At 40.1% G+C, this 23,522-nt stretch overlaps 1 protein-coding gene across 8 annotated transcripts in view; it reads left to right on the forward strand.

The window, feature by feature from the left end:
* The window catches only part of MAD1L1 (mitotic arrest deficient 1 like 1), a 999,035-nt gene that overhangs the window by 735,723 nt on the left and 239,790 nt on the right, over positions 1 to 23,522 (forward strand). For all 8 annotated transcript variants that reach the window (XM_056804306.1, XM_056804308.1, XM_056804307.1 and 5 more), the window contains one exon: positions 23,193 to 23,383. In XM_056804306.1, coding sequence (XP_056660284.1) covers positions 23,193 to 23,383 — 191 coding nt within the window. The remainder of the gene's footprint in view (positions 1 to 23,192; positions 23,384 to 23,522) is intronic.

Consider the following 23,522-nt stretch of genomic DNA (forward strand, 5'->3'; position numbering starts at 1 on the left):
AAGGGTAAGGGAGTCAGTCTTATTACTCACCATGAGACCATCTCTAAGCTGGGTTCCAGCCCTCCATTGAACTCAATCTCCTGAACTGAGTTCAATTGCCCGAACTGACTTTTTGCCTCTCCTTTTAAAGAGAATTTTTTCTTATGTCTCCTCCCCTAAATTTTCACGCCTACCAATCACAGTAGACGATTTTTTCCAGGACTGCCCATTCTTAGTTCTCACCACTCTTTAGTTCTCACCTTCTCTGGTTAGATTATATCTTCTGAGGTACTTCACACTTCTTTGTTAAGCTCACCTTTTGTGAGTTGCTTGACCTTTTGGTGATTAATTTAACCTTTACAGGTACTTAACACCTTTTTGTATTAGATTAAAAATAGACTTAGCTTAAGGTTCTAGCTTAACTATAAGATATGAGTTAAGTACCTTCATTGTTCAATCAAGAGTTTACAACTTTATCTTCCCCTAAAGTATGTCTAAGTATGGGTGGAGTAATGTAAAGTTCTCAAGACATTCTGAATTCTTGTTAGACCAAGTATCTCCATTGTTACAATAAGGGAATAGCTAAATCAAATCTTCTAAAGTACAGTTTGAGTAGTTTTTAAGATTCACAAGAGCCAGGCATGCATCCTGGAGAGACAATAAAGAATTCTATGAAATATAAAGTCATGGGTAGTCTGGGAAAAATCTCCAGAAGTGGGACTTGACATTTTTAATGAATGGATTAAAGAAGGGAGAAAGTTATATGCAGGAACAGCTAGGTAGCACAATGGATATAACACCAGGCCTGGATTTGGGTAGACCTGGGTTCAAATGTGACCTCAGACATCTCCTGGGTAAGTCACTTAACCTCATTTGTTTAGACCTAACCAATCTTCTACCTTGGAATTTATATTTACTGTCAATTCTAGAACAGAAGGTAAAGCTTATTTTATTTTATTTTTTAAAATGTATTTATTTACTGAATTAATTTAGAATATTTTTCCATGGCTATATGATTTGTGATTTTTTTCCTCCTCTCCTCCCTCCCTGGAGCCAACAAGCAATTCCACTGGGTTTTACACATGTCATTGATCAAGACCTATTTCCATATTATTGATATTTGCACTAGAGTGATCATTTAAAGTCAGCATCCCCAATCATATCCCCATCAAACCATGTGATCAAGGAAATGTTTGTTGTTGTTTTTTCTGTGTTTCTCCTCCCACAGTTCTTTCTCTGGATGTGGATAGCGTCCCCTCTCATAAGTCCCCCTGAGTTGTCCTGGATCATTGCATTGCTGCTAGTAGAGAAGTCCATTACATTTGATTGTACCACAGTGTTTCAGTCTCTGTGCACAATGTTCTCCTGGTTCTGCTCCTCTCACTCTGCATCACTTCCTGGAGGTTGTTCCATTTCACATGGAATTCTTCCACTTTATTATTCCTTTGAGGACAATAGTATTCCATCACCAACGTATACCACAATTTGTTCAGCCATTCCCCAATTGAAGGGCATCCCCTCATTTTCCAATTTTTTGCCAAAACAAAGAGCGCAGCTATGAATATTCTTGTACAAGTCTTTTTCCTTATGATCTCTTTGGGGTACAAGCCCAGCAGTGCTATGGCTGGATCAAAGGGCAGACAGCCCTTTGAGCATAGTTCCAAATTGCCCTCCAGAATGGTTGGATTAATTCACAGCTCCACCAACAATGCATTAATGTCCCAACTTTGCCACATCCCCTCCAGCATTCATTACTTTCCTTTGCTGTCATGTTAGCCAATCTGCTAGGTGTGAGGTGATACCTCAGAGTTGTTTTGATTTGCATTTCTCTGATTATGAGAGATTTAGAACACTTTTTCATGTGCTTATTAATAGTTTTGATTTCTTTATTTGAAACCTGCCTGTTCATGTCCTGGTAAGGGTTATTTAAAAAAACAAAAAAGGAATATGCAATTTGGAATTGAGTTGAGGCATTCATGTTCAAGGGATTCAAAGTTTCTGTCCTTTGGTCCTAAGTTTGAAGATATTGCCAGCTTCTTTGGAAACAGAAAGATCCAGTGAAACATTTTCAGGTCATTGGTTTAGAAGAAGGAAAGGATTTGCATGCTGTTTTAAGTATTCTTAATTTCAAAACCCAGATCATTTAAGCTGGACAGTTTGCCTGTTTTATTGAAGACTGTAGGTATGCCACGTTAGAAAGCAAAGCTGATTGTGATTCATGCTGAGGAATAAAGTAGTTTTTTAGTAGTAGTGAAATATTGATCTTAGAGGGGAGGGAAGCCTACAAATTCCAGCATTAGTTTAGTGTATTTTGTTCATTTTCAGAAAGAAAAATGAGTCTGTCCTGAGCCCCCAAAGGAAAATCCAAAGACTGCTTCAGACTACCAAAGGAAAAGAGAGATAAGGGAGTTGGACAACCTCTAATGGCTTGACCATTCAGCTCTTAGAGCTTAGTTTCTCTCTCTGTTTCTCTGTCTCAGGCTATCTCTGTCTCTTTTTCTCTCTTTCTCTCTGTCTTTCTTTTCTCTCTCTTCCTCTTCCCTTCTGTCTTGTCTCTCTCTTTCCTTCCTTCTGTCCCCCATCCCTCAATCTCTTTGCTTCTCAAATTATATCTGCATAGTTTCAAGAAAAAAATATTTACCAACCCTACAATTTAACTAGCGTTGCTTAATGCTAGATTAAGTGAAGTAATACAGCTATCACCGTTTTTATTTCTGTTGAATGACAGAACCAGTGTTGCTGCCATGTCCTCATTTCATCAGTTACCACCACTTGTTTTCTGATAAATCAAATCTATTTCAAAGCTCCAGCCAACCCAACATATGTTTCTGTAGCAGTTTCTATCAACCATAGCAAGAATAGGCATGGGTGGGAGAAAAGAACACTGAGAAGTTTGTCCTCCCCCCTGGGGTGCTTCCACTCTGTGTATGTTCCAGTAAAACTAAAGTCTAATGTTAGGATAAACTTTCCACTCCCTATTCCTTCATCTGTAGGCCCAGATGAAATCATGCATATTTTCCCTTCTGTTAGGCATTTAAAACCAATTACCTTTTACAGCATAAACCCTTATATCAAAGAATGATGGAAGGCTGTTTTATAGCTGCCCTTTCAAAGAAGATTTTAATCTTTAAATACATATCTGCTTTTTGTATAGTCTGTATGAACTCAGCACTAAAGGTTAAAAGGATTGGGGGGGGGGGGGGAGAATGGAATACAAAGAAACATCCTTTTCTCATTCCCTCCATTTTTTTTCCTCTTAAGAGAACCCAGAACTGAGAATCACTATTTCAAAGTGCACATTAGTACTCACATTGGTTGGATTGAAAAATGGTGGAACTGTGGTCCTGCTTTTAGTGAGTTGCTAGGCATTGGGGGCCTGCTGTCCCCAGTGTGCGTGACTTCATTTTAAAATGGATTAGAAAGAGCCAGATGGAAAGACCTTTTCCACCCCCTGACTATCTTCCTGCCCTTTTGACAGAGAACTGATAAGAAGGAAATTGATACACTGAAATAGCTGAGGAGCATACAATTTTTGTCAAATAAAGGCACAGTTTGGGACTGTTGACCAATCGGACTGCATGCTATAAGTTATGACAGAATAAAGTTGGGGTTGAGAAAGCTTGTCTAATTTCTCTGTGTGTGGATGTCTCTTCATTGCTCTTTGTCTCTCAGACATTCCATATTTCCTTTCAGTGTAAAACTATTCTATAAATTTTAGCTTATAAATTGTATCTCTAGAGATTGGTGGCCATAAATGCTCCTTTATCATGACGTTATTTTCTCAGGGGTAAAACTGTCCTCTTCTCCCACAAGCCTTTATATAATATAGCAATTAAAAAAAATACTATATCTCTTCTTTTTTAAACCCTTACCTTCTGTGTTAGAATTGATAGTAACTATCAATTTCCAAGGGCTAAATAATGAGGGTTAAGTGACTTAACCAGAGTCACACAGCCAGAAAGTGTCTGAGATCAGATTTGAATCTAGGATCTCCCATCTCTAGGCCTGGCTTTCTACCCACTGAGATACCTAGCTGCTCTTTACCTTTTCTTTCTTTCTTTTTTAAGTTTAATTTTTTCCCCCAATTACATGTAAAAAGTTTCCAACATTTTTCAAAAAATCTTGAGTCTCAAATTCTCTCCCTCACCCCTCTAGAGATGGTAAGCAGTTTCGTATAGATTTTACATATGCAATCATGTAAAATATTTCCCATATTAATTCTTTTGTGGAAGTAAGCAAGTAGAAAAAAAATTAAGAAAGTGAAAAAAGTTTGCCTTGTTCTGGATTCAGACTCAATTCCTTTCCTCTGGAAATAGCATTTTTTTATCATGAATTCTTTGGGATAATTTTGGATCATTGTATTGCTGAGAATAGCTATTATTTATAGTTGTTCATTATACAGTATTCCTGTCGCTGTACAATGGTCTCCTGGTTCTGCTTATTTCACTCTACTTCAGTTCGTGTAAATCTTTCCAAATTTTCTGAGCTCTTGTGATCCTCTGATCAGTTGGAGAATGGTTTGTATTCTTATATATTCAACTCCTTTCTCTGTGTGTTTGAGAAATGGGGTCTTTATTAGAGGGGCTTGGAAAAAATTTTTGCACCATTATGATTCCAGTGTATTACTTTCCATATTATAATAATAAATCTTATAATCTTATTTAGTTTCTGACCTCCATCTCCTCCAATTTTTTCTCTTTTCTATCAACTCCATCCCCTTCTCTTATCCCCTTTCCCTCCTCCATTCCTATATAGTAAGAGAGCTTTCTCTATACCCAGTTTACAGTGTATGCTCTTCCCTCACTTAGCCAATTCTGATGAGAGTAAGGTTCATGTACTTTCTTTTCCCCACCTCCCCTATCTTTCCCTCACTGTGAATGTTCTCTCATACCTCTTTTATGCGTGATAATTGACTCCATTCTATTTTCCACTTTCCCCTTCTCCCAATGCATTCCTCTTTCTCATGCCTTAATTTAATTTTATTTTTTTATATCATTCCATCATATTCAACTCACACCCTTGCTCTCTATCTATGTATACTTCTCTAATTGCCCTAATAATGGCAAAGTTCTTTGGCATTACAAAAGAATCTTCTCCCCATGAAGAGATGTACACAATTTAATCTTATTGAATGTCTTTTGATTTTTCTTTCCTGTTTACCTTTTTATGGTTCTCTTGAAACTTATATTTGAGAGTCAAATTTTGGTTCAGTACTGGTGTTTTCTTTTTTTTTTAAACCCATACCTCCCATCTTAGCATTAATACTGTGCATTGGTTCTAAGGCAGAAGAGCAGTAAGGGCTAGGCAATGAGGGTTAAGGAACCTGTCCAGAATCACACAGTTAGGACATGTCTGAGGCCAAATTTGAACCCAGGACCTCCCATCTCTAGGCCTGACTCTCAATCTACTGAGCTACCTAGCTGCCCCTAACATTGTTATTTTCATTAGGAATGTTTGAAAGTCCTCTATTTAATTGAATGCCTGTTTTTTCCTATGAAGGATTATGTTCAATTTTGTTGGGTAAGTGATTCTTGGTTGAAGTCCTAGCTCCTTTGCCTTCTAGAATATTATATTCCAGGCCCTCTAATCCTTTAATGTAGAAGTTGCTATGTCTTGTGCTATCCTGATTGTGACTCCACAATAAAATAATTTTTTATTTTTGGCTACTGACAATATTTTTTCCTTGATGTGGAGATTCTGGAATTTGGCTGTATTATTCCTGGTGGTTATCCTTTTGGGATACTTTCAGGAGGTGATTGGTGGATTCTTTCCATTTCTATTTTGACTTGTGGTTCTAAAATATTAGGGTAATTTTGCTTTATTTTTTGAAAGGAGATGATTAAGCTCTTTTTCTGATCATGACTTTCAAGCAATCCAATAATTCTTAAATTATTTCTCCGAGATTTATTTTTCAGGTCACTTGTTTTCCCCATGAGATGTATAATATTTTCTTCTATTTTTTCATTCTTTTGACTTTGTTTGGTTAGGGTTATAGCTGCCTTCAGAGCTGACACTGAGAATCTATCCCCTTTTAGTTCTTTCAAGGTAGTATTTTGTAAGGGAGGTTGCAAGGGAGGTGTGTTTAATACTCTTCCTGCCTGTGCTCTGGTCTGTGAGTAACCATAAACACTCTTTTACCCCTTGAAATTATAACCAGGGTCCCCTGCTCCCCTGTGGCTGCAAGTGGTGGTGTGTGCTAGTGCTCCTCCTTACAGTGCTTTTGTGCCCCAGGGCTACAACCCAGAATCCATTGGAAACAGCAGAGAGAAGACAGTATTCCAAGGGACTGGGAAGGGCTTCCTGTAGAGCTGAGATTTTATCTGGAACATAAAGGAAAGTCAGGGGGCAAAGATGGGGAGGGAGAACATTCCAGGTATGAGGAATAGCCAGAGAAAATGACCAGTTGGAAGATAATGTGTCTTGTTTGTGGAATGGCCAGGAGGCCAATGGTTCTGAATAAATGAGTATGTAGTGGAGTGGAAGGTGGGGCTGGTGGTGGGGCTAAGATGTATTGTGTGGCATGGGAGGAAGAAGGTCTGAGACAATTGAGGATCCTATCCTTAGCACATAGGAGGCCAAGGGAGGTTGGACGTTGGGGCTGAGTGAGCACAGAAAAGCACAGAGATGGCAATTTTTATCAGAAATGAGAAAACTCATAGGTATTTCAAGCAAATCAGCAAGCACTTATTAAGCACCTACTGTGTATCATGTACTCTGTTATGTACTTGAAGCTCTATTATAGATACTAATGGAGGCCATTTTTGTTTGTTTGTTTATTTGTTTAAGAGTAATTCCCAGGGAGACGGGAGGTCCTGAGTTCAAATCTGGCCTCAGACACTTCCTAGCTGTGTGGGCAAGGGCACCTGGACAAGCCAGGTAAAGTGGTTTGCCTATTGCCTAGCCCTTACCACTCTTCTGCCTTGGAACCAATACATAGTATTAATTCCAAGATGGAATGTAAGGATAAAAAAAAAGTAATTCCCAGGGCAACTAGGTGACTTAATGGATAGAGAATCAAGGGAGGCCTAGGTTCAAATCTGACCTCAGACACTGCCTAGCCCTTATGGCTCTTTGCAGAACCCTTAGTATCAATTCTAAGAGGAGAGAGGGGGGGGAGAGGGAAAGAGAGGGAGGGAGGGAGGGAGAGGGAGGGAGGGAGGGAGGGAGGGAGGGAGGGAGGGAGGGAGGGACAGGGAGAGAGAAGGAAGAGAGAGAATGAGAGAGATTACCATGTCTCAAAGCCAAAAGATTTAAACCCTTTCCCCTCTTCCCCCTAAAGTTATCTTTTATTTCTAGCAAAGTCCTAATGAGTCTAACAGAAAAAGGAGAAACAGTAGTTTGGGTCTCATCTTTGCCATTCACTCACTAACCAGTTAACTAGTTTTCCTCCTCTGTGAAATAGAAGGATTAGATTAGATAGATGATTGCTGGGTTCCCTTCCAGCCTTCAACAATTTATAATTCTCTCAGGAGCTTAATTTCCAAAATTAAGGGATGCCAGAAGATTTCTACCCTTTCCCCCACAAAAAAAAATCTAGGGTCAGAGATTGGCTAATCAGACCTTAGAGCATCAAGCCTTGGTACCTTAGCTATATTAAATTTGCTCCATTTTATTATGATGAGCAATTTCTCAGAAAGCTGTGCTGCTATTTTTATGCCCCCAGTCACTTTTCTTTTAATTTTTATCATTGTTTGCAAATATTTGTATGAGTTATGATTCTCCAGGTACTCAAGATAGTAAAAAGAATCTTGGAGTTCATGTTCTGATTCTCTTTTTATTTCTTCTTCACCTTTCACTTAGAATCCTAGAGGTGAAAAGGACTTTTTAAAGATCATGTTTCAATCCTTTCATATCATAGATGAGGGATTTGAGGCCTGGAGACAGTGACAGTGACTTGTACGTGGCAAAAATGGGATGAGGGCCCTGGTAATCCTTTGGCTAATTCCTAGGGCTGGCTGCCATCAAGCCGCCTTACCCCTCCTTCCCCCAGAAGAATGCTTTTCTGGGATTGGGGGAAGGCTGGTTGTCCCAGAATCCTTGTTTTGTAACTCCTTTTTTTTAAAACCCTTACTTTCCAACTTGGAATCAATACTAAGTATTGGTTCCAAAGCAGGAGAGTGGTTAGGGCTAGGCAATAGGGGTTAAGTGACTTGCTAGGAAGTATCTGATGTCGGATTTGAACTCAGGACCTCCTATCTCTAATCTTGCCTTTCAATTCCACCACCACCGAGCTTCCCCTACAACTACTTTTAAGATACCATACAAGGTTATCACAGTCATGAAAGGCTGCTTTGTTACTCCTAGTTAGCTTCCCTTTGCCTATGTAAGAAAAAGGAACTCTGTGACCCTTTCCCAATATTAGAAACCTCTTTTCTAGTTAAAATTATTAGAAATTCTGCTTTTTTTGGTGAAATGACTGGGAAAGGAAAAGGGGAAGACTTTTTTTTAAATAGGAAAATGAGCTATTATTGTTATAATAATAATTACTAACATTTATATACCATGTTGAGAGTGCCTATGAAACAAAATACTTCATATCTGTTTGCTCATTTGAGCTTCACCATACCAAGGTAGGTATGATGGACATTACTTTCCCTATTTTGCAGAGGGGGAAACTAAGAAAAATCTTTAAAAACTAAGAGAACTCTCTCTAAGTCTTAGTTTCCGCATCTGTAAAGAAGGGATAATACGTGATCAACTCCTGATCAAACAAATATCTAATAAATGCCAGAGGTGAATCTGAACCCAGGTCTCTCCAACTCCAAAGGCCCAAACATGCCCCTCATGAGCTGTTTCTTCTCACATTGTGTCTTTTTTTGGGTGGGGGATTGTTCTTATGAGAAATGATTACTGATACTGATAGGCAAACTTCATCAATAATTTCTAAATTCTTCCTAGAGGTTATATTTGATCCTAGAGAGAACTAAGACCAAAAGTTCCACGTTATGGCAGGCCATTCAGAGTTTTGCTTTATGGTCGACAATATTTCCTAGTGGTAAGGCCTATTCAAAAGTAGAATGCATGTGAGATAATGAGTTCCCTGTCTTTGAAGGTCATCTGCAAGGTTGGAGATGAGGAAGAGGAAGTTCTTGCTCTGGAACAGATTGAACTAGATGTGATCTCTGAGGTTCTTTGTTGGAAAGGGCATTCTAAGTCAGCTTTGAATTGGCCTCCATGCCTCTTACTCCATGAACTAAAATCTCCTCAAATAAGATTTCACCCTGTTTATTATAACATAAAATCCCCGGGGGGGGGGGGGGGGGGAGGACAGCTAGGTGGCTCAGTGGATTGAGAGCCAGACCTAGAGATGGGAGGTCCTAGGTTCAAATTTGGCCTCAGACACTTCCCAGTTGTGTGACCCTGGGCAAGTCACTTGACCCCCATTGCCTAGCCCTTACCACTCTTCTGCCTTGGAGCTAATACACCATATTGATTCCAAGACAGAAAGTAAAAGTTTTTTAAAAGAATAACATAAAACCCTCTACTGAATACAGTATTAATGCTATTCAGGATTTAGAGAGCACTATCTTGATTTATCATTGCTTTTAATTGGTATTTATTAGGCATCCATTGCAAGCTATCCAGATTTAATAAGCTTGCACTAGCATTCTGACAGAGCTGGTTTATGTGCCTAAATATTCAGCTTTCAGAGTTCAGTTAGTAAGAAGATTACTTTGGCAGCTAGGTAGCCCAGTGGATAGAGAGCCAGGCAGACCTGGATTCAAATGTGGCCTCAGATACGTCCCAGCTATGAGCCTGGGCCAGTCATTTGACCCTGATCACCTGGCTCTTGCTGCTCTTGTCTTAGAACCGATACTAAGACAGAAAGCAAGGACTTGAATAAGTTCTTGTTGTTGATGATGATGATGACTTTTTGCCTGTGATTTTTAAAAATTCAGCAAGCATTTTAAGCCCCATTGTGTGCAGTCATGATCCTTGGTGCCAATGATGCAAAAACAAAAACGAAACCGTTTTTTATCTTCAGAAGCTTACATGTTTGCAGTGTGGGGTATGGGCTGAATCGCCCTAGACACTCCTCCTGCCTTTGTTATTGCCTTCCCTAAGGTTTCCCTGAGTGCTTTGAAGTCAAACTGAGTCTAAATGTCCACTTGAGCATTAATCCCTATCTTACCGATGAAGAAACTAAAAAAGAAATCTAAAGAAAAGGAAGAGAAATCTCTGTAAGGCAAAGAATTCCCATCAAACCATTTCTAGACCATGCCTATAAGGAGATGGACATAATACTGTATATGCTAAATCCTTAACATACGGACGTTGTGCCTTTCTTGTATGTGTATGGACACTGACAGAAGCCATCGTGTGAACAGATAAAGGTGGCCCAGAATGAAAACAAGCGTTTTTAAGGCCGTATTGAACGAATGAAGCAGTAAGACAGGGGAACTGCCTGTATTTCAAATAGGGGAAACAGAGGCTCTCTCCGCCTCGTCCCGGGTCATGCTAATAGCACAGTAGTCAGGCAATATTTCCCAGGGCCTTGGTTCATTATACTCAGTTTGGGTCAACATGCAAGAAGTACTTCAAATGTTTTTGGACAAACTGACATCTGGGAGACGTAGCCGTGGTCAGACTGTCCCATTTAGTTTTTGGCTTCTGATCTGTATTTCTCACAAGAGATCAGCCACTCCCACACTTTGACATAGTTTTGATTTCCTGATTCAAGCAGAAAGATAGCTCTGGCCCTCAGAGCTTCAGGCTCCCATCTTTTCTGAAAGTGTGGCTGCTGGAAAGCAGTGACATTTTAAATGTGAAAAAAAAATCTTTTATTTATTTAATTCAACCAACATGTGAATTATTCATTAAAGTTTATGTAACTGATTGAAATACAAGAAATTTGAAATGGGAAGAGTAATATCTTAACAAGGAAAGTGATCATTCAAAAGCATTGACTTTTTTCCAACCTTTATTAAAGTGATTCTCCCCCCCCCCCCCCCCGTAAGTTTGCTTCCTCAACCCTTTTCATTAAATGCTGGCTAGTTGGAAAATAGGTTAGCTTCATGCTCTGTCCTCCTGTCTATCTAAATATCTTCTCACCAGCCTTTCTCTTTCTCTTTGGACTTTGACAGCCAGACAGTTCATAAGAGTAACATAACAGTCATCTGGCCCAGATCCTGCCTTTCAGGGACATCTATACCTAATGCTATTCACAAGTGTCATCTCCTCTCAAAATCTGGAACACAGATATCTTACCCTCTACCTTCCTAGTCTTCTTTTTTAAAACCCTTACTTTCTGTCTTAGTAACATCTCTCAGGCAGAAGGACAAAGGCAAGGCAAATGAGGTTTAGTGACTTGCCCAGGGTCTCACAGCTAGTAAGTATCTAAGGCCAGATTTGAACCCAGGATCTTCCATTCTAGGCCCTCGATCCCATGCATCACCTTGCTCTCCCACCCCCATCCTCAGTCTTCTTAAACCCTATACCTTCTATGTACTCTTTGACACTGGCTTCTTTTCCATTCTACAAACACGACTCTCCATTTCTTGATTCTAGGCATGTTCCCTAAATGTCTCCCAGGCCTGGAATGTTCTTCCTCCTCATTTCTACCACCTGGCTTCCCTGGCTTCCTTCACATCCCAAATAAAGTCCCACCTTCTACTGGACCCCTTTCCCAATCCCTCTGAGTTCTAGTGCCTTCCAGAGAAAGAGACTAACAGAGGGCAATTATTTCCTCTTTGTCCTATACACAGCTGGTTTGTGCATATTTGTTTGCTTATTTTCCATTAGATTGTGAGCGCCTGGAGGGCAAGATCCTTAAGAGACTATCTTTTGCCTTCCTTTGCCGGGCACTTAGTAAATCTCTGTTAAATATTCTTCAGTCCTACACTAAAGGTGTAGCATCCCAAGCATATTCACATCTATGAAATATAAATGACTGTATGGCTACTGTGTCTCCAAGCATAAGGTTATACCAATGAGGCTATATACAAAAGGCTCCCATTTCCTCTTAAATGACAACCAATAGAGATTAGGTTCTCGATGTGGACACTTTCAGTCTTCTGGTGACTGTCCATCCCCCTTCCCCCCCCCCCCCCCCAACTTCTCTCAATATGGCCTGTCCATTCCAGGCAGACATTCTCCACAAAGCAAACGAAAGAAGTTTCTGGTAAGCTTAGCCTCTCCATAGCTTCCAGGTTGCAGGCTATTCCTACCTTGCTTTTTTGTCTTTCTGCCAAAATGAAGAAAGTACTGATAGTCCTTGAGTGTCATTTGACATTGAGTGACAAATACCATCCCTACTAGCATCTTAGTCTGCCCCCCCCCCCTCCACACACACACACCTCATGCTGTTAAACTCTGGCCTATACGTTTTTAAGCGATATTATTTAATACAAGAATATTTTTGTTCAATAAAGGAAATTGGATGTTGCTTTAGAACACGCAATTTCCTGTTTTTATTTGGATGTAGGATAGATACTTTGGGCTTTGGAATACACCAATAGAACCCATAAATTCTGATCACAATGGATCCATGAAAACAATGTGTATGTGTCCCTATGGGGATGAGGAGCTAGTCAGGAAGAAGTCAGTTTGGAGGGATTGGTGTCACTGCAGAGTCTTCTCTGGTAGGGAGATTCTCAGAGTAGGGAGATCTTGCCACTCTTAGGCCTAGGATGCCAGAGGGGGCAGGTGCTCCCCTGAAATCTGGATGCTTAGATTAGAAGAGTCACACACTCTGGAGGCTTACAACACTCCCAGCAACAGCCCAAACATTTAACAGAAAAGACAAATAAAAATTCAGTAGAACACAGATAATGTTAAAATGTGGTTTTCTGAGTCAATATATGTCTGCAGGGATCCACATTTCTAATTGAGTTTGGCATCCCTGCCCTATATTGCACTCTATTAATACCATTCTCAGAGTATCAGTCGGGAAAATGGGGGCTTCACTTTCCTCTGCATTTCTGGTATAAAGACTTTTTTTAATCTCTCACTTCCTATTTCCTTCCAACCAGCTTGCTTTCCCCACAGCCAAACCTCCTCTGAATGATAACGATTTACATTGTCTGAGGCATTTGGGATCTATCAAAAGTCTGTCACAGAAGCTTTTTCTCTTTTCTTTTCTTTTTTTTTTTAATTAATCATTCAGTAAAATTCGGCAACAAAACACTGCATTAGACACCATAGGAATACTGGCCAAAGAGGCTAGCTGACACAGTAGATAGAATGTCTGGCCTGGAGTTGGGAAGACCTGAATTCAAATGTGACCTCACATACTTACTTGCCTTGTGACCCTGAGTAAGTCATTAATGAGCTGGAGAAGGAAATGGCAAACCACTCTAGTATCTTTGCTGATAAAACCCCAAATGGGGCCACAAAAAGTTGGACACAAATGAAAAAAAATGACTAAACAAACAAAAAGTAGCACTGGCCTAGACATCTGGAGCTGGGTTCTCCCACTGACTAGCTAGCTCTGTGACCTTGGTCCGGAGTCATTTCCCTCCCTCCTCCGTATCTCATCTTCATAATCTCTAAAGTGACACAATTGGGTTAGATGATTTCCAAATCACCATGTATTCTGAGATTCTGATTTTTTGGCATGTTCATCTTAGTAAAAGGATATAACACCCCTGTCCAAGCACTAATTATTATTCTCAGATGTTTAGATTCCTTTTTCCTAAGAAGGAAATGTCATGTGCCCATTCACAATGTGGTATGAGAAGGCCCCGTATCTACAAATTAAACCTCCAAGTATCCATTTGTGCCATTATCTTGGGAGCTTCCCTGCTCTTAGGAACAGGGTGCAGTGGGAAACAGGGACATGTTTACCCTAGAAACCCTGACTAGTGACAGAATATTGTAACATCAGAATCCCAGGCATCTCCTTTACCCAAGTTTGTCCCAGGCTATCCCTTCCTATCCTTTCCCTCTGGGCCACAGGCAGGAACTAAATTACCATTCAGGTTCTGGTCTGCTAAGAAATCAGCCACAGGATTCAGTTTCCATCACCGAATATATAGACACTGAACCACTTCATAAACTTGGGCCCCATCTACTTCAGGAGTTTATGAAATGCATAAATGATAGCATTTTTATATCCATGGGAAAAGGGGGATATTTACTTTTCCAAGGTCAGACTGCATTTATTACTAAAATTTAATTTTTTCCCCATTGGACATCTGAGATATATTAAAGGCAATGCAATCTCTGACAGTGGTGAAATATTACCTCTGAGATGTGGTCAGTGAATTTTTACTTCTGCACATAGGTTTTTATCCTTTTAACAGTTCCATCTTAGGACTGCGTGGCTGAGGGAAGCCAGGAAGAATATTGGGGTCAGAGCTGCCAATTAACCTTTTGATTTTGTAGTCTGATTACTCGATTAATCAAGGGCCCTGAGCCAGTGGCCATGATGGAGAAGCATTTTGGCTGCAGAATAACAATGTTGGGAAAGACTCTTTGGGAGCCATGTAATGAATGGAGAGGCCAAGATGAGGTGGGCAGGTGGTACAGGGGGTACAAAAATGGCTGCACTTCCCACACTGATGAAGGAAATCAGCACAGTGGGCTGCCAAGGTTGATGGACAGGATTTTAGAGAACACTGTCTTCTCACTGCACAGTTTGAGATAGCTCGTGATTCCACAAATAACAGGAGGGGAAAACTATACAATATCCTGCACTAACTCAGAATTTCTACTTATTTTACCTGGGATGCGGTTCCCTCTGCTCTCTCTGTGAAGAGTTATTTGCTATGCAAATCGAGAATGAAATTGAGATGGAAATTGAAGTTGAAAATGAGATTATTGGGTATATATTTAATCTACTTAAGAGATCACATTTTTAAAGCCTTCTGTATATGACTTTGAGTATCCATTGATTCCACGGGTGTAGTTGTCCTTTTCATTGCCACTATCCTTCATACTTTAGGAAATGTTGTTATACTTAAAAAAAAAAAATATCACTTTGCAGCCAACCTTCTGCAGCTAAGGGTTTCCAGTTTTGCCTAGTATGGGGTCCTCAGACAAACACTGACCTACACTAAGGCCTAGTGAAGCTTTTGAAGCAATTCTCAAAAACCCAGGGTCACTTCTGTATCATACCAAGGCATTGAATTGGACTTTAGTGGAATTCTAGCACATTATATGCATGTAAATAGTGCTTCTAATTACAGCTGAGTTTCATCTTTCTGAAATGCTTTCTCATTCATCAAAGTATACATGCTATTCAAAGCCCAACCTTGACTAAGAAATGCCCATGGTCTCTCTCTTTCTTGACACAGAATGCAGTCTTGCTTGGTTATGCACACACTGTGTGTGTGTGTGTGTGTGTGTGTGTGTGAGAGAGTGTATGAGTGAGTGAGTGATTTTCTCAGCTGTGTTATAAGATTCTCAGGAGCTGGTTTTGTGTCTTACCAAATTGTTTTCCCCATAATGTGCAGGACTGGGCATTCTCTAGATACTTAATAAATATTTCTTGAATTAAATGATCTAAAGCCTAAGAGCAGTTTGATCCGCTTTGCTCATAGAGTTGTTGTGTGTGCTTGAGGGGGATAAAACTCATCCTGTTAAAGTATATTTTCAGCTTTGTCCCTTTTTTAGACTGGCCTTTCCCCTTTAGGATGGAAGGAGAGTTGCATTGTCATTTAAACCACCTTCCCAGCCAAACCCTTCCAGTGACTTTAGCTGATATCTTCTTGCACCCTGGGACTTTGCCAGTGATCCTGACTTTTGTCTTGACTGGAAAGAGAGAGATTGATAATTTTGTGCAAGTCTGCCTCACTTAAATCTAATTCACAAGCAAGTCAAGACATCACCCCATGATGTCATTGGTCCTCTTTGAAAATGAAAGATGAACAATAACAAGATCAATAAGTTCTCCTAACTTGTGGAAAGAGAGTAACAGGTAGCATGATGCCATCGAAATAGTATTGGGTGGTGTGGGGAGAGCTAGGTGGCCCAATGGATTAAGAATCAGTCCTGGAGATGGGCAGTCCTGGGTTCAAATTTGACCTCTGATATTTCCTATGTGACCCTGGACAAGTCACTTAACCCCCATTGCCTAGTCCTCATTGTTCAGGAGGCAGTTAGTAGGCTCTGTGGCTAGAGAGCCAGGTCTGAAGATGGGAGGTCCTGGGTTCAACTGTGCCCTTAGACAACTGTGGCCTTCCTAGCTCTGTGACCCTGGGCAAGTCACTTAACCCCCATTGCTTAGCCCTTACTGCTCTTTTGCCTCAGAACCAATACACAGCATTGATTCTAAGACGGAAGGGAAGGAGAGAGGGAGGAAGGATGGGTGGATTCATTCCTGGTGAACTTATTCCTTCTTCAAGCCTGTTTCTTCATTTTTATTTTTTTTTATTTATTTATTTATTTATTTATTTATTTATTTATTTATTTATTTATTTTTAAACCCTTACCTTCCGTCTTGGAGTCAATACTGTGTATTGGCTCCAAGGCAGAAGAGTGGTAAGGGCTAGGCAATGGGGGTCAAGTGACTTGCCCAGGGTCACACAACTGGGAAGTGTCTGAGGCCAGATTTGAACCTAGGACCTCCCATCTCTAGGCCTAGCTCTCACTCCACTGAGCTACCCAGCTGCCCCCTCTTCATTTTTAAAGATGAAAGACTTGCACTAAATGCTTTCTAAGGTCTTGAGAAAATCACTTAAACTTTCTCAGGCCGTTTCCACGTCTTTAAAATGGACATTCTAATAGAGAATATTATAGTATGAAAAACACAGGACTGGGTGACAAGAGACTTGAATTCTAGTTCTTGCTTTGTTGCTTACCAAAGGAAGAAGCAGATTTCAGCGAGGCTGCCCAATAGAGCAAGGATTCTTCCCCTGCAGCCTATGAACTTGAATCATATCATTAATTTCATTGACTGTTAAATGCAATTTAACATTCCCCATAATTCCTTAAAAACTTTATTCTGAGAAGCAGTCCATAGATTTTTTTTTAGACCCTTACCTTCTGTCTTGGAGTCAATACTGCATATTGACTCCAAGGCAGAAGAGTGGTAAGGGCTAGGCAATGGGGGTCAAGTGACTTGCCCAGGGTCACACAGCTGGGAAGTGTCTGAGGTCAGATTTGAACCTAGGACCTCCCGTCTCTAGGTCTAGCTCTCAATCCACTGAGCTACCCAGCTGCCCCCAGCAGTCCATAGATTTTACCTGTCTACCAAAGGGGTCCAATGACTCATGAACAAAATTAAGAACCCACTGCAATAGAATACAGCACTCCACTAGATTTGAGCACAGATGTGGACCTTCTCAGTCATGTAACCTTGAATAAATCACTTAACCTCGAAGTGACAGGATCATAAAACACAGAGCTAGAAGAAACTTTATAAACTATCCCAATTCCTTCATTTTGTATGTGAACAAATTAAGACTGAGAAAGGCAAATGACTTGCCCAAGATCACATAGAGAGTAACTGCCCGAGGTGAGGTTGGAATTCAGAGCCTTTGACTCTGTAACAGTTAAAATTAGTTTCTCTGCTAAAAGTATTATATTTTATGAGATTTATTAAAGATTATTAGAATTAAGAAATAACGAAAATACAAAATAAGAAAGGCACATGCCTAGACCCAGAGCCCATTCACAACCACTCTACATCTTGCCTTAAAGGTAGAGAGCTGCGTGTCTTGGAAGCAGAAGCAGGGAGAGAAAAAAAAAAGCAAGGAGGCCATACAGTCAGTTTAAATACCCATTTTGTTCTTGGCCCAGGTGGTATCTCCAGTGGGATTATAGGGAACTCTGGGAGCTACCAAGGACTTATGGGAATTGAAGTCCAGGGTTCAAATCTCCATTTTTACATTTCGTTGTTTGATCCTTATTGGGAAAGATTTTCCCCAAAAGGATCATGAAAACATAATCAACTTAAAGATTATAATAATTTGAGGATAAGAGGAAAAAAGAACAAAACCAATAATTGCTAGACGCATTGACAAAAAACCAGTTAGGCAGCAGTCACCTTTGGCATGAAAGTATACATACAAATAAATGTTCAATCAACCACACCCAAAGTTCATTCTTGATCTTCTCATGCAGCTTGTGGTCTGGAGGCATCTTCATGGTGTCTTCTCCAAACAGTTCAGTTTCTGAATTGGAGAGGTAATGTTTCTTAACCTAAAATTCTTCTCAAAAGGAATTTAAACTTTGCGATTTAAAATAATAATATTTTTACATTTCCCCATGAAGAGGGTGATTGAAAAACACAGCATCACTTAGGGATGCATGGCTGAGTTATGAAGTATATGAATCTATTGGTAAGAGAAATTAAAAAGACATCAGAAAAATCCAAATAAAAAAGAAAATTTCTGGATGAAAATATAGACTATCAAAATCTTATGTGTAAAAATTCCAAGTAAAGGAAAAGTAAATCTTAACAGGTCCTTGAATCAGGGCCCAATTTAAATGATCTAAGCAATGTTGCATTTACCCAGTCAGTAGCCAGGACTACAGAAAGTTTGCCACACTATGAAAGACAGAAAAGGGACTAGATAATAGGAGCCAAGTAGGAGCCAAGTTTGGGATACTCGTCTGTAAGTATTTTCACAAAGAGTGTGGATACAAGGAAGGCCTACGTCTTAACATATGTTAAGCACCGCAACCTTGAGTCTTCACACTAGGTTCAAGTCCTTTGTATTGGCTTAGAAGTACATCAATCCATCCTGGATTGGTTTATTTGTTGATCTGTGTGCTCTTTTGGCACAATTCAGGTTTAGCTTTGCTTCTTTGGCCCTGTGAAATAGCTCTTTTGTATATCTTGTCCTGGAATCAGACAGAATCATTAAGCAAAGTCCCATAATTTTTTAAAAAATTAGTGGCATCATTTTTATAGTCTCAAGCTTTTGGGGCATGCATTGACATTATAGCAAATGTATTTTAAACTTATATTACTACTAAATCAAAAAGTTAAAGAAAATCTTAATACTGGTGACATGTGCTTCAAATTTAAAAAGGAGAGAAAAAAATACTGAAAAAGTATATTGCACATGCAAGAAAAATATAATAATAAAAGAATTTTCAAAATAAAAATGTAGCTTATAATCATTGACACACTGTGTCAGCTAAGAAAACATAGAATACAAGGCTTTCTCACCAAAAATGAGATCCATTTCCTCTTCATATCTGGCCATGATCCACTGTGAGTGCAAAGCAAATGAATTTCACAAGGTAACAGTTTTTTTTTAAATAAAGAACAGTAGTACAAATATGTGATATCAATATCCCCAAAATTCTCAATAGCCCAATTAATTACAATAACAAACAAACACTATCATATTTCACATAAGTTGTTGTATGGCATTTTAAAAAGCCTATGAACTGATGGATATTTGTCACAATTTTTATAAATGTAGCAAATCTTTCAACCTTGGTAAACATATTTTTTAAAAAAGTAAAACTCATTTTGGGTTTAGAACATCATCAAGAAATCTAGATATCATTATAGAAATGTGGTAGAGGAGTCTAGGAAAAACTCAAACCTTTGTAAAATGAGCTGAAGGGTATAAATGAGAGATGCTCCCCTTTTTTCTGGGGCAGGGGGGCTTCTAGGGGTACAATGCCCTGGGATTAACTTCCCAACTTCCATTCACATTTTTATAAATGCGGGAGTTGGGATTATAATTATATTTCACTTCAGCTATTAAAATGGGCCTTACCTCATGTAAGGGGCAGGCAAAATGACCGGAGATTATTAAGAAACATTCTAAAAATCATGTCTAAAGAACCCTTAAAATCAATTTGAGATATTTAGCTCATTAAATTTTCCAAAGGTTGTAGCAATTTTCTGATGGAACCCATCTATCCTCTATGTGACAATTTACAAAGTCAAAAATAGAAAAGCTATTTTTATATGTGCCTACTCAATAATGTTTGTTCGGTATGGTTATAGGGGAAAACCAACAGAATATAACAGTAGTTAAAACCCAGTACATTAAAATGATCCAGTGTAACAGAATATTATTGAATGCAGTAATATATGAACATAAAATCACAAAGTTAAACATTAAACAAAACAATCAGCAAATGCAATAGAATACAGAGATTTTTATAAAACATTGGAGTCTGAAATGCCTTAAAAATATAACCTCCAGTCTCTTTAAAGTTCCTTGGGATTTTTATCCATTTAGATGCCTATTGTCAGAAGGCAGAAGATTGGTAAGTGGTAGTCAATGGGGGTTAAATGACCTGCCCAGGGTCACACCACCAGGAAGTGTCTGAGGCCAGATTTCAACTAAGGACCTCCTGTCTCTAGGCCTGGCTCTCAATTCACTGAGCCACTGAGTTGCCCCCCCCCCCCCCCCCAGTAAGAGTAGATTTTAGGAATCCCAAATTTGGCTAAAGAGTTGCAGGGAGTTGAATTTTTTCCCTAACTCCCAGGTGAGCTTAGTGAAAGAATCAATACAGTCAAAAGATATCCTTTTAAAGTAGCCATGCTTTAAGTTCCTGTTTGGAAAAGTCTCTTCCTTCTTCCCCTCCCTTCCCCCCCCCCCCATGATTCCCTGCCCCCAGTCCATGTGGAGGCTAATCATAGCCTAAGGAAAAATCACCCCCGTTTTTACCAGCCAGTGGAAGTGAGTCCTGGGACTGGGGCAATGAGCGATCTGCTCCGAGGCTAGAGTTTGTTGGGCTGGGCCAGTGGGTTGTGACCAGGTGAGCGAGATCTGGGTCAAACAGGTCCAGATGCTGGGACCAGGTGAGCCAGAGAGAGACCAGGAGCAGCAGCTGGAGCAGGAGTGATTTGAATCAAACAGGTCCAGATCAAGAGGCTTCTCTGAAAATTCTTGGAGGACCTTGGCTTAAAAAATCACTACCTAGGCACTAGCTATTAAGAGCTGAACTTAGTTAAAATTTAGGAAAGTTAAAAAGATTGAGGGTATTTCATCACAACCCACATGGTTCGCCATAACTGTAACAGTTAAAATTAGTTTCTCTGCTAAAAGTATTATATTTTATGAGGTTTATTAAAGATTATTAGAATTAAGAAATAAAGAAAATATAAAATAAGAAAGACACATGCCTAGGCCCAGAGCCCATTCACAACCACTTACTCTACATCTTGCCTTAAAGGTAGAGAGCCGCGTGTCTTGGAAGTGGAAGCAGGGAGAGAAAAAAAAGCAAGTAGGCCGTACAGTCAGTTTAAATACCCATTTTGTTCTTGGCCCAGGTGGGTATCTCCAGTGGGATTATAGGGAACTCTGGGAGCTACCAAGGACTTCTGGGAATTGAAGTCCAGGGTTCAAATCTCCATTTTTACAACTCCAAATCTGGAGTTCTTTCCACTGTACCCCATATGTGTTTATTCCTACCCTCTAGAGCCCATAGGACTGCTAGAAGGTTAGATAATTGATACGAAAGCATTTTAGGAACTTTTTTAAACATGCAAAAACAATGGGTCATTGCAGTATCTTCATTCTTGGATGTCATGTAGTAAAATCAGCTCACTTGACAGATTAGGAACCTGAGAGCCAGAGGCTAAATGTCTTGCCTCAAGCTCCTTTTGTCTCCATGATCCTTTTTGTCCCAAATCAGGAAAAACCCTGGAAGAAAGAGGTAAGCACAAAAATAATCCAATGCCTGGATGATTGGCCCTAGTGGCCTTGCCTCCTCTCCCCTAGAGGCTGTGGATAAAATGAACCAGGAAGCCATGCTGAAAGAGTCCCATGCGTATGCAGCACCAGAAGCACTAGGATCCCTGATTTTCAGGACCACATTCCTCCCTGGTTGTCACAGAGTGCCCTGAACGGGGCTCACTCCTCCTGATAGCCTTCCAGGCTGGAAATCCCAGCGGCCACCAAGAAGGGACACCCCCGTGTGACTGAACATTACTATCAATCTTGCAGTCCTGGACAGCGCTATTGATAAAGCTCGTTGATTTGGGAGGCATCTTCAGTGTGTTTAAGTAAAGCCAGTTGTGCTAATTAATGGGGGGATAAATCGAGGTTTAATTACTCGGAAGGCACCTTGGGTGAAAGATTCACGGTAATTGTTGTGTATCCTCTTGATGGATTCCTGCAGCTGGCAGCTCCCTTTGCAGTGATAAACTATGTTGTGTGTGCCTGGCGTGTCAGGGTCTCTTCTCTCCCCTAGACCAGTACCCTGCTCCGGGGAAGAGAGAAGCAGCTACAGGCTGGGCCCTACTTTCTTTGCAGTAGCGTTCAGATCTCCGCTCCATCTATATCCCAGGGAGGCTCTCTCCATGCATAGGTATAAAGTCAGATGGCTAATTGGCAAAGATGATTCCTTGTAGAGTAATTCCCTGGGCCAGGAATAACCCATCTGTGTATAACTAACAGTTTGTATTTACAAAGTGAATGTGCATGAAGAGCCCCATTCTTGTATTCATGAACTCTCCAAAATTATAGGAGGCTTTCCCCATGTAATACAGTGCCCGATGCCATGGCAAACCTTTTTCTAGGCCTACACGATGTTACCATATTCACTGATTTCTCTTGATATGAAAAAACTAGACCAAAAGGTAAATCCAACTTGCATCCCTTATAACTTTTTCAGTGACTAGTGTGCACGCACCATCTATTTCAATATTCAGTACCCTGTAAGATTAGAAGTAAAGGTGTTACTGTTTCTGCTCTGCAGGGGAAGAAACTAAAGCCTGAAAAGTTCCAGAGCCAGATGTTTGAACTTTCATTCATGTCCTCTTCTCTTTTGACATGCCTTCTTGAAATCCGCTTCCCAGTGTGGGTTCGGATCCATGCTGTCTACTCCACTTTCAAGTGTTACCCCAACAAGATGTCTTTTGACTAACTGAAGTCAGTCTGCAGCAACCACAAAGTTGACCCTTTTGATGATACCAAAAGAAAAGAGGCAGGAAGCTCTGGGTCTGGCTGACATCTGACATGGAAGTCTATAATGCATTTTTAAACAATGGCAAGTTTTATGGTGGAAGTATCCCAATCTTGGAAATCATGTTTTGCTAATGAGAAACGAATCCTTCCTCCAGTTTACCAGCCCTGACTATGTGAGTGAGGCATCCCTGGGGTGCTCAAGTTAAGTGACCAGTAACAATCATTCACTTACATTCCAATGCAAAAGTTTCCCACTTAAATTTTTAAGGATAAGGAAATCAAAGCATCGAGGTCATTTTGACCTCACAGAGCAAGCTATTGGTAATGCCAAGACTGGCACCCAAATTTCCTGACTCCTAGCCCAGAGCCATAGGAAGATACCAAATTATTCTTAGGAAGAAACCTTCTTAACCCAATGCTGTCCTATACATTCCAAATTTGTAGATCTGAAGAAGCAATTGGAAAGTGCTGAACTGAAAAATCAACGCCTAAAGGAAGTTTTCCAGACCAAGATCCAAGAATTCCGTAAAGTCTGCTATACCCTGACAGGCTACCGTATAGACTTCACCACTGAGAACCAGTACCGTCTTACCTCTATGTATGCAGAGCACAAATCAGACTGTCTCATTTTTAAGGTAAGTTTCTATTTCTGTTTCCAAACCTTCTGACTTCACTTGCTGTTCTGCCGTTAATCTTTGATAAAGTTGATGACACGTGCTTTCCGTTCTAATTGGTAGGAGGAATCAAGTCATTAGTCCTTGATAAATGATAGCT

The sequence above is a fragment of the Monodelphis domestica genome, chromosome 7, assembly GCF_027887165.1.
Source record: "Monodelphis domestica isolate mMonDom1 chromosome 7, mMonDom1.pri, whole genome shotgun sequence".
Lineage (NCBI taxonomy): Eukaryota > Metazoa > Chordata > Mammalia > Didelphimorphia > Didelphidae > Monodelphis > Monodelphis domestica.